The following is a 12,675-nucleotide window of genomic DNA, read 5'->3' on the forward strand; positions in this document are numbered from 1 at the left end:
TGCATGTGCTTTGCTTGTTGCTATTGTTTGTAATGATTCATTCGCTTAATATTTTTTTCACTCTGAAATCCCATAAACTAGCACTGTTGAAATCGAACCTTATAATGTTAAGCATTTGATTTTTTTTATTTCTGCAGCTCAGTATTCACATAGCAGTGCGAGAATTTCTTTTGTTACATAATGTAACATTCAGAAGCTGCTGCCATCACTGAATAAATCAATATCTATTCAATACATACAGCAGGTTGCAAACAGCAGAGAATGACAGCATATGTTTGGTGTGTGATCAGTCTTGGTCAGTTCATTGTGTGTTTTATAGTGTTACCTGCATACAATCTCAAATAGCAAGGTCTTCCCATTATGGAAAAAAATTGTATTGCTATGTTATGTGTAAATTAGGCTCAGACTGGCCTGAAACAGCAACTGAGGAAAAACAATCTTAATTTTGTTATATGTTTATGAAAAGTCTAGAGTATCAAGCTAAAATAGAAGGTAATGGTATTTTTCTGGTTGAGTCAACTCTTAGACATGTTATAAATGCAGCAATCGTTAACCTAAAGTACTTGTACTGGCTTTTACAAATTTATTGATGGACGGTCTAGAAATCTGTCATAGTTTTATATGTATGATCATTGCAAGATCTGAGTTTAAAGAAAAGAGACAATGCAAACAAAGTAGCCTAGAGACCAGACCCTGAGAAAACCCAATTTAAATTGGGGATGCGACACCATCTCTTCTCTAGAACCATTTTTGGTGATGATGGGCATTATAGTCATAGGTTTGACATTTGTGATGTCATTATTATTAACAAAAATCAAACGATAACATGGATTACAAATAGGACCATTTCTGGGCAAGGTGTCCTCTAAACCTGTTACCAAAAACACTCCGCCCTATCCTAAAACTGTTTTCAATTTCAATTCAGTTGTATGCAGATTATTTTATTACCATATGACTGTCTAGTTTGTAGTACAGTATAGCTTTATTAGCCTTTTTTGTTGCTACTGTGCTCTTGCTTTTCCATTTGAATCAGTTTTCTAAAAATGAACTTAATAAAATCAAATGGAATATTATATAGTTACCAATGATGTCCTTAACAGGAATCCACAAAATCCTACATTACAGTAATTTCCAGTCCTGATGTACAAAATCAAATTTAAAAAGACAATGCAGCATTTTGTGATTTTGTTCCATTTTCAAACAAAGGTGAATGTTGAAACTGAGGTGAATGTTTCTTTTGTTCCAACAGGCTAGCAGAAATGGAAAATACCAATGGATCCTACCTAAACGATAGCATTTCACCTAACGAAAGCATGTATGTATACTTAAAAAATATTAAAACTATATTCTATACATTTATTTATAGATCTACTGTAAAATCTTTAGAAATATTCACATTGTATTGTATCTGTTCGTGTTCATTGATAATGAATAAGCCTATTGAGCTTTGAAAGCTTATACAAAGGAACATCTTCATTTTAAAAGGATCCAGAAGCTGGAACTCATTGTTCTTGTGAAGCGGTTATTAAAATGAACATGGTTTCAATGGAAACTTGCCTTCATCAAATTTCCCACAGTTTATAGCTTTAAATGGAATTTCACTGCACTTTTGCAGGTTCCTTAATTTTTTTGGCTTTTAGCAGTTCTATAGGAAATGGTAATAAAAGAAAAAAAAGCTATAAAAATCTTCACAGTGCAAATTGTCCTTGCTTTTGTGAACCAACCAAAGTAGTAAGTGACCCCTCCGCCCATGGATTACAATAGGACATTTTATAGTTTGCACCAACGCACCAGGAACATGCCATCTTTAAGCAGGTCTTAAAAATGCTCTGTGCTTGGTTTGCAATGCAATACATGTATACTGTGAAATACATTTTGAAAGATGCCCAATGTGTACAGAGAGAACATTCTGTTTGTATTCTAATATATTATAATCTAGCATACTACCTTTATGTATGCCTTTATGTATATTTTACATCATTTACACAAGTGTTTGTGTGTTTATATATTGCATGCCAAAGGCAGAACAATATACATCAGCCACATGAAACCAACAATAGAGTACGAACACAAAACATGAATTGTTTGGATTTTGAATGGCTCCGGAAAATCACATCTAGCCTCTAACTGACCAGTAGTGATGAGCAAATTTATTCGCCAGACGCGAATTTGCGTGATTCGCCACCAGCGGATAAATTCTAATAAAAACAGCCGCCGGTGTCAAAAACGGACACCGGCGTAAAAAAAAAAAACGGACGCCGGCGGCAGAAACGAGACACCGGTGGCGTTTCGCAAATTTTCCGCCATTTTTTCGCGGGAAATTCTCGAATTTTTTAAGCTGTCAAGCTATTGTACTACAATTAACCATATATCCAATGAACAACCAGATCAACCAAATATCAACCAAATATAACAAGTTTGCCATCCTGGAAAACAGAGGTGGACAATTGCCCCTCTATGCCGGTGACAGTTGCTTAATGACAGTTGAATAGGCTGGCGCACATGAAAAGATGATCAACAGACATCTATTCCGAAATGATTTCTGAAGTGGTTTTTCAAGATGGGGTGGTAATCATACCATTCTGAGTGATGAAAGATAGAGAGGGTCATTTTGAGTGCCTCTGTTCTACACTGGAGGACAATGGCAGATCAAACATCATATGCACCACTAGTCTCAAAATGGTGATGAGGGCAATTTGTTTTGTGTACTTAATGTGTTATCTTTATAATGTGATCATGTAGAGGTGTATCAGTGGCAACATCTGATCTGTCTATTAGCAGATTCAAGTGTTCATATAGAGAGCTTGCCCTATTTAGCTTGCTTGTCCTGTTGTTAGTTAGATTAATGCATCACATTTACAGGACAGGTGTGGGAGGTGATAAAATGATTAGTATATATGACATATTGCTTCATCAAACTATAGGCTGAACTTAATGCAAATACAATACAATTTTAAATAGCATTACATGAAGAAGATACATGGTTTCTGGTAGTAAATAAATGATAGGTACCTTCTTAATGTGCAGTTAAGATGGAAATAAAGCAACAACCTGGCATTTAGTTCACAATTTCCTATACAATGAAATGCTGATATCTATTTATTTGATTTTTGACTATATGGTCTTGCTTACTACAAACAGAAAATATCTACCATTCAACAAAAAATGTGGTGTATCATTGTGTAGTAAAACATTGTTGGAAATACCTAAGGGGTGTCATTTCCCCCCATTTAAGTTCCCGTTTATATTTGGTGTAGCCCTTCTGGGATTTAGGCAACTGAAGTGAAAGAACAACAGAAAAAATTGAATATAAATTATCACTGCAGTAGGTCTCAATAGGACTTCACCGTGCCAGAGAAATATTACTGCAATAGGTTACCTACACCGATTTATTGTTGTGTATCGGCAAAAGGCAAATGGCTGCCTGGTAGAGTCACCAAAGTTTTTATTGCTATCTTTCCTACGGGCCATAGCCAAATGTTGAGCCTCAAAAGGGGGCTTGAACAAAATACGTCTGACAACCACAATATTTTTTGGTGTCTCTGCTTTGCTTTTAAGACGAACCGGCAGTTTTCAAGGAAACCTAAAAATGTAGAAATGCAGTTTAAATGTATGATCAGGAGAGAAGATTATTCAAAATAATAAACCCAATACAGATCAAATAATTTATTCAACTGAGTTTGCTTTGAAAGTTGTGAAGGAATAATATGTTCGTAAAACTGAAAATATAGTGTGGAAGGTAAAACATAACCGGTCATCAAAGGTGCAAATTGCTATGGGGTCATAAAGACGTACGGTACTGAGCTTCTCCCATCATAATATATACTGTGGATTTTGTTCCTTTTGCATAATAAAATTAAAGGCTTAAAAGGGTTGCAACCTGTTGCAAATGTAATGTCTCTGTGTTCCGCAGAGATGATGAACATTTGCTCATCCAGCACTACTGCCAAAGCTTGAACCAAGAATCCCCTCTGAGTCAGCCTCGCAGCCCTGCTCAGATTCTTATTTCTTTGGAGAGTGAGGAACGAGGAGAGCTTGAGCGGATCCTAGCTGACCTGGAAGAAGAAAACAAGTTAGTTCAATTTATTTCAGAAATGTCCTTTGATCCTAGCCAAATTGAGTTTAGAGACTTCTCTAACCACTCCAGACGTGCATTGTACATTGCTATTGACTGCTGTGTTCATATTTATTCCAAGGGCAGTCACGTGACAATCAGAGCATCATGGTATTGCTGCCAAAGCATCCTGTTATCAGATTCAATTTGCATTAAAACATGTTCCACATCATAAATTAAGTTATGTACAGTAACTCAGTTTTCAATTATTTCCCCTGTTAAACCCCATACTAAAATGTCAGTTTTACAAATTAGAATAGATTGTGTAAAATGACTTAATTCATTGACAATTCGTTATGTTTTTTAATAATATTAACAAGTGTAGTAATTGTAAAAAAAATGGCAGACTATTGAGACACCCTGCGACAAGCAATTCATAATTTCCATGACAGGTATGGGATCCAGTATCTGGAAACCCATAGATTCCATTTTATCCAAATAATTGTTTTTTTAATGATTTCCTTTTTCACTGTAATAATAAAATAGTACCTTGTTCTTGATCCTAACTAAGAGATAGTTAATCCTTATTGGAGTCAAACCAATCCTTTTGGGTTTATGTTTTTTAGTAGTTTAAGTTATGGAGATCCACATTACAGAAAAATCCCTTATCTGAAAAACCCCAGGACTAGAGCATTCTGTATAACAGGTTGCATACCTGTATACAGGTGAATGCTTTTCATTCTGTAAACGCTAAAACTTAATAAATTGCCATGTTTTGGTACTGAGATTCTAGGGCTGTTGACAAAAAAAAATGGAAATACCCAGCCTGGGTCCCCATAGGTAGACATTTTGGATAAATGTTTGTTTTTTTCAGTTTGGATATTTGAAATTTGTGGCAGGGTAAGGGTTTATGTTTTCACATACATATCTGTTGAGTTGGGAATTTTGAAAGTTTAGATCTAAATTGAAAAAAACATTTAAGAGACCAAAACACATACTGTAGTCACCAATACAGTATCTTTTTCATGCAGTGAATGCTATTAATGCCCCATTTTAATATGTAAGGGTTATGAATGTTTTAATTTTTTTAGACCAACCCAAGAGTGTATCATCTTTGCATAGCTCTCATAATTAAAAGTTTGCAAAGAGAAGCTAACAGCTGGTTACTGTTGGCAGCAGAACAACTGTATGTACACTCAAATACTCCCTGGTATCCCTGACTAACAAAGAAGCTGTTGTTAATCACTTGTGCACATAAATGTTTAACCTAAGCCAATGCTATTTGCATAATGAGTATGTACTTCCAAGTGTCAAATAAGCAAGTTCCAAAAGAGGGAAACATTATATAATATTATTTCAAAGTACAGAGATTTTGGGGAGATATGCACTATATATATATATATTAACACAGCAGCTTAAACAGCAACATAACAGTTCATACCCTTTGGGAAGGCAGTAAACAAAAATAGTCCAGCTGTACTGATAAATGAAAATGTCCTTTTGCCAAAGGTCCCACAGTCTTCCACTGGGGCAATATAAGTCCAGCAAACAAAATTAACTGTTAACTCACAGTCCTTTGGAGATTCCTTGTGCTTTTCTCCTGGAAGCAGCCGCTCCCCAAACACTTAAGGCAGTAGCTGGTAGCCAGTCCTTGCTACCAGATAACTTGTCTCTTTCTGGAAACTTGTGCCCAGCAATAAAAGTCCTTATGCTTTGAACACAGGTAACATGCAGTTACTAAGCAAACTTTTAACACAGCCCTCCAGTAGCTCTCCCTTCTCTCTCTCTCTCTAGGGCAGAGAGCAGCCTAATGAGACCCCACCTTTTACTCCAGGTGAGGCTAATCACCTCCCTGCTACTCAGAGCCTCATTTTCACATCCCTCTGCACTGCTTCATAGAGAATTCTGGGAGGGATATACTTTCCATCTATGATTTTCCCAACCATGCTACAATATATATATATATATATATATGCGTAATTATTATTTGCACTATATTTCTATGTGTCCGTCAAGATATTTGTTTACTCTAACAGGAATTTGCAGACGGAATATGATAGACTGAAAGAGCAACATGATCACAAGGGATTATCTCCTCTGCCTTCTCCTCCTGAAATGATGCCATCCTCCCCACAGAGCCAGCGGGATGCTGAGCTCATTGCTGAAGCCAAGCTGCTGCGCCAGCACAAGGGGCGCTTGGAAGCGAGGATGCAGATCTTAGAGGATCACAACAAACAACTAGAATCCCAGTTGCATCGACTGAGACAGCTGCTGGAGCAAGTATGACATATTGTCCTTGGCCATTTCTAGTTGTCAGATCACAGTTTGGGGCGAGTCTTGAGTATTACTGTAGTGCGAAACTGACAAAAACTTGCAACCTATTGTCACCATGTTCCACCTCTCATGATATTGTCTGTAAGTGCAGGCATTGACATGCAATGGTTTAGGAACAAATCTGTAATTATGATACAAAAAAAGTGAGACACTGGGGCTCATTTATCAACACTGGGCAAATTTGCCCATGGGCTGTTACCTATAGCAACCAATCAGTGATCATCTTTTTAAAGCCAGCTGCAAGAAGAACAATGAATGCAGCAATCTGATTGGTTGCTATAGGTAACAGTCCATGGGCAAATTTGCCCAGTGTTGATAAATGAGCCCCAGTACTGTCTCTGTGTTTCATTACTAATACTAATTACTAATAAGAACCTAAACCTACTAGCCTAGATAATACTATCTGGTAGACTAGCCTACCTTTCTGCAGAATATCTGTGAAAGTACAGGGGTGCTATAGGAATTTTGAACTGATCATGGTCCGGTTTAGCATTTGTTTGCACAATTTTTACTGACACTTTAATCTGACCCATCCTGCCATTCCTATGCACAAACTTTGTTCATACAGTTTTGGCTGAAAATGATAAATGTACGTAATTTTACTGCAACAGATAAAAGAAGTTCTTCTGTTCTTTATTCCAATGATCAAACACTAGACATCAGACCTTTTTTCCCAAAATCCTTTTGATCAATGTGGGTCACGTTGAAAGTTGGTAGTTATTATTTCTTAATTAACAATCTTTCACTTTTTTTGTTTAATTAAAATTCCTTAAATCCAATTGTCATCATTACTAAAGCCTTACTATAGCAGATACTAGAATATAAAATACCTGGGGATGTTTCCCCTATCTTTGTGCACATTAGATCGTGCTGACACGGAAAGTTTTTTATCGAGGTAAAACTCTACTTTTACTCAGAAGTTGGTAACATTTAATAGAGATTGTGCAGCAGTTTTGTTAAGCGCTGCACATTTTCATCATCGAGCCTTTCGTTCAATTCATTCCCTGGTTGCTGTGGATAGTGGGACCTTAACAAACAACAGTTGAAAATACAAACCAGAAAATTGCATAAAGATAATACAAATATTAAAAACACACACAAATTACTTACTCTGTGTGCCTGTAATATGCCATAATCCTGATATATTGGCAATACACTCTTCATAAACTAAGGTGGATATAGAAGAAACCCCATTCCTCCAGTGAAGGGTGAATAGCCAGAATTATGTACAAATATAGGAAGCATTATACAGAATGGTCTGAATTACAGAAAGGCCATGTCCCAAAGTCTATTTTAAAGGGGAACTGACGTGAAAATGAAAATATTTGCTTTATCATGCTGAAATAAGAAACTTTCTAAATACAATCAATTAAAAATTCTGTACCATTTTTGAAATAATTATGTTTATCTTCACTATCCCTCTCTCAGCATCTGTTTCTCTTCATTCTGTCTTTTTGCAGGAGTTGGGTGTCAGTTACTGACAGTTAGATCTAATATATTATATAGGGGTCTTCCTTTCCTAGCAGATATTTTAGAGCTCACTCATAACTAATTCCAGTACAAACAAAATCTAACAAAGCTGCCTTTGCACAAATCCTGCATGTAGAGTGATTTTAATAGAGTGAGCTCTAATACATCTTCTAGGCAAAAGGAGCCCCCCTATAAGATATATTGGATCTAACTGTCAATGAATATCTGACACCCAACTCCTGCATGAAGACCGAATGAAGAGAAACAAATGCTGATGGAGGGGATAGTGAAGAAACACTTGATTATTTCAGAAACTATACAGACGGTTTAATTGATTGTATTTAGAAAGTTTCTTATTTCAGCATGATGAAGCTCATATTTTCATTTTCAAGATAGTTCCCCTTTAAAATTGACTCTTTTCAGAAATGGTACAGAATTTTTAATTGATTATATTTAGAAAGTTTCTTATTTCTGTATGATGAAGCTTATATAATTTTTTTATTTTCGCAATAGTTCCCCTTTAAGCAAAAAAAAAAACAGTTTTAAAAATAATTTCCTTTTTTTTCTGTAATATTAAAATGGTATACTTTATACTTGATCAGAGCTAAAATATAATTTATCCCTATTGGAGGATTCCTTTTGGGTTTATGTAGTGTTTAAATGATTAAACGAATCACCAGCGGGATGGCATATGAATCGCTTCGGATTTCCAAAGTTGCCAAACGAGGAAACTTCTGGCGGCTTCGGAAATCCAAAGCGATTCGTATGCCATCCCGCCGGCCATTCGTAATCTCCCCGTCTGCCTCCACCCAAAAGCGTGGCAATCCAGATTATAGAAAGATCAATAATCTGAAAACCCCTGGGTGCCAAGCATTCCAGATAACCGGTCCCTGTACTCTGGCCATGACTTTATCCATTGGGAGCTTCTACATAAAATATTAGTTTCAAAAAGATAAACTAAAAGATGACTGCCCAGGTGCAAATGTGGCCAGTGTTTATAAATTAGCCACACATGTCTGCTAATACAAGGCTAAAACTACAAGCTAAGCCATATTGTCCCCGAAAACTGGGGAAGTAAGCAAAGGAAAAATATGTATTCTTCCCTTTAGAAAAAGGTATAGGAAAAAATGTAATATAATTAATGCCTTGTGGCTCTTTAAATCTACTTTATATGCATTAACAATTCTTGCTCTTATAGTCTTTATTAATATTAAACTGAGCTTGAACATGAGAGCAAGATAACTAAATGTTCGATATGATTGGAACTTCAGTTTACTGAAATAGCAAAAATATAATGTAGGAATGCAGATTCTGTAATTATGAAATGTTGTGTCTAACGATATTGGCATTCCAGCATAGATCCTAACCTTTCAGTGGGGAGATAGAAAACACAGATTTACTGTTCATGTATGGTTAATACATATGGAACACACCTTGTCTATACTGTTTATTTAGGGATACATGTTATATGCAACTCAATGTTTACGATGGAATTATGGAAATCATTATGTGACTGCTGAGACCTGCAAATAGAACTTTCACTTGTTTTTGTTTTAGCCGCAAGCAGAGTCAAAGGTGAATGGTACAACATATTCTTCTCCTACTCCCTCCCTGCAGAGATCAGAGAGCAATCAGCCTATGCTGCTTCGTGTTGTTGGCAGTCAGACATCAGAAAGCATGGGTAGGTCTTAAACACAAATCTTTCTTATACAGATGTCATTTTTTTTTGTTCTTCACCAACAACCTTTCCTTGATACCAAATACTTTGGATATTATTTCTAATGCAGATAACTTATTTTGTTATGCTTTAATCACTTTTGCATTGGGAGGTTTGCATAGCTGCTTTAGTTGAAGAGTAAACAGTAAAAAGAAGTAAACACTCACCCTTGCACCCCAAAATAACCTTTTAACTGTCTTATGCATTGAACCAGTGAAAAAAAGGGGTCACTTACAGTTGCTTGGGAAGCAAGCACAAGAGTGCTAAGGGGCTCTTAACATGCATTTGCTCCCCGAAGGAAGCTGTATTCCTTCTCCACCTCACAATTGATAGATTACAAAAATGGCAAATCTTAATTTGCAATTTGCAGACTGCATTATTCTACCTTTGTTCTTCTCTGACTTAAGTTTCTCCTCACTCCATGCCTCTGAAACCTGGTCCTACCTCACTCAACATCACTCTTTTATATTGAACCCTTGCTGTAGGCTTTAGAATCTGTTCTTTGCTCCAGCCCCGGAGCTACTTCTTTCTAACTTTTGACCTCACTCCTAACCTTGTTTCTTTTTCGTGGAAACCTGTATACTGAAAACCAACTATATCTTTATGCTGGTGCTGGCAATATCCTCTGGGCCGAAAGAAAACAAGTTGAGCAGTCTCCCCTACAGCAGCATTAAATGGGAGCCGTTACCCAAAAAAATTATTCAAAATCCTATTTTATCACATTAGTCAAGCAAAACGAACTTTAATTACACTATAGAAATTATTTGAATCTTGTTTCCTCCAGTCTGGGAATTCATAATTATAGCAAGCAGACAGGAGCCATTTTGTGGATACGGTTATTAAGGCAAGCCTTGTATCATCTCAGAATCTTGTTTGTGCACCATAATGGGGGACCTGATGTCCATCCCCATGCCCTGGCTACACAATTAAATGGTAAAGAGAACAGGGGGAATGTGAGGAGAGCAGTGACATCTAGGAAGTTCTGAATGGAAAGTGAAAGTAATTGCCTGCCCTGCCTCTATGCCTAAGGCATAGAGGAGGGGCAGACAATATTTGATTGACAGCTGAGATTTTTCAATGAGCTTACAACCGCTATAAATGCTTTAATAAAAAATAGAAATTTCATGTTTCATTTGAAAAGGACTTTTATTATACAGCTTTTTGTGTCTGGATGACAGGTCCAATTTAATGGCAAATACACACGTGCTGTGTGGTGTTGTCAGCCACCACCTAAACTGGGTATGTTAAAAAGTACTTTTCTAGGTCCTTGTCATTTAGGTGCCTAATGTCCAGTGAAGAGTAGCACTGAAGCATCTCAAATAATTACCTTGTAAAAGGAGAAAATACAGGGAGTGAGCAGAGGTTGAATGTGCCGGAGGTATTCACATATAGCTTTAAGGTTTATCAAGGGGCTGTTTAATTTAAAAACTGACAACCTTTGCTTGCTTATATGGACCAGTTGCCATAGCTGTTATCTTTCAGTATCCATATATTGAAAGGCTTTGTTGCAGTTGGTGTGTTTATTGAGAAAAGCATACCAAGTGTCATCTCAGAAGCTCACTCAAGGATTATTGGCATGATCCATTTTTACCTACAGGATCCAGGTAGCACTGTGGGAATTGTGGGAATGCAGTCTATGGGTGTGTGTTAGTGACGTAGGCACTCAAAGGGATTCCTCTTATGTTTTAGTGATCTCATCATTATCAAGCCCTTCCCAACAATACCAGATGCCTTAAATTAGATTTGTCTATCAAGCACGACATTTTCTTATATAATAGTGGGACTGAAGGGAATCTCTAGTCATCTATTTAAATCATGGTTAATTTACTTGTGGGACAGAATTAGTCTGTAAGTTGTGAAGCAACAACTTCACATATATAGAGCTATACAATATTAGTAGAGCTGTGTATGACAAAGACATGGTGCAATGTGCAGATTGTCCAAATTACCCTAGAAACAATGCATTGATTTGAATCGGAGACTAGAATATGAATAGAGGAGGGTCTGAATTGAAAAATGAGTAATAAAAAGTGGCAATAACAATACATTTGCAGCCTTACAGAGCATTTGTTTTTAGATGGGGTCAGTGACTCCCATTTGAAAGATGGAAAGAGTTAGAAGGAGAAGGCAAATAATTGTCAAAACATTAGCCTATATAACAGTGGGTTTGGGGTTGTGTGAGGTCTGCTTTTGAATCTCTAGTCAACTGTTTGGACCATGATTAATTTAACTCAGGGACAGAATTAGTCTAAGTTGTGAAGCAATAACATTGATTATATACAATATGAGAACTGTGTATGAGTAAGGCATGGCACAGGGAGGGAGGCAATGCTGTAGAGTAAGCTCTTCACTCATTGATGTAGTGACTCATACTAATTTTGATAGTCTGCCAGTAACATCCTGCATAGCACATATAAATCAGTTATAAATACATCTGAATTGACAGCCATAGCAGAAACACAGGAAAGATCATTTGTTGCAATACACACATGTAGAACTAAATTGTAGGTAGAAAAGGTAGAAACAATCTAATTCTATCTGTATCTGATTCAGCACTAACAATGATCGATGTTCGGGTGCCTTCAAAGACTCCCGATCAAAATTTTCAGTCCTGCTGATCGGTGAGGCAACTGATATCCAAGTCTTCTGCTGATATCGGTCTGCTCGTCTCCCACCATAGACACACCGAATACTGTATGAAAATTAGTTTTGTGCGACATTATCGGAGTCCACAATGGCTACCTTAAGGCATGGTGGGGGAGGGAGGCAGTGCTGTAGAGTAAGCTTTTCACTCACTAATGTAGTGACTCATGCTATTTATGCTAATTTTGATAAAGTCTGCCAATAACATCCTGCATAATACATATAAAATACATTTGAAATGACACCCATAGCAGAAACAGTACAGTGCTTTTTGCAATGACAAGCCTTTTGCTCCCCCCCAGAAATACAGAATTTGTAGACATCTGTGCAAAACTCTGATACTTTATTTTGAATCGCATAATGATTTTCATCAAGGCCTTTTTGTGTGAATATATATTCATTGTTCAGCCTCTCCATAAGGGCACTGTTCTTACTGAAGTTATTTTTTACCTTTTCT

At 36.7% G+C, this 12,675-nt stretch overlaps 1 protein-coding gene across 8 annotated transcripts in view; it reads left to right on the forward strand.

Annotated features, from left to right (window-relative positions):
* Positions 1–12,675, forward strand: part of dmd.1.L (dystrophin, gene 1 L homeolog) — a 1,148,817-nt gene that overhangs the window by 1,117,213 nt on the left and 18,929 nt on the right. For all 8 annotated transcript variants that reach the window (XM_018244936.2, XM_018244933.2, XM_041580924.1 and 5 more), the window contains 4 exon segments: positions 1,250–1,315; positions 3,914–4,072; positions 6,091–6,334; positions 9,416–9,539. In XM_018244936.2, the coding sequence (XP_018100425.1) occupies positions 1,250–1,315; positions 3,914–4,072; positions 6,091–6,334; positions 9,416–9,539 (593 nt within the window).

The sequence above is a fragment of the Xenopus laevis genome, chromosome 2L (assembly GCF_017654675.1).
Source record: "Xenopus laevis strain J_2021 chromosome 2L, Xenopus_laevis_v10.1, whole genome shotgun sequence".
Lineage (NCBI taxonomy): Eukaryota > Metazoa > Chordata > Amphibia > Anura > Pipidae > Xenopus > Xenopus laevis.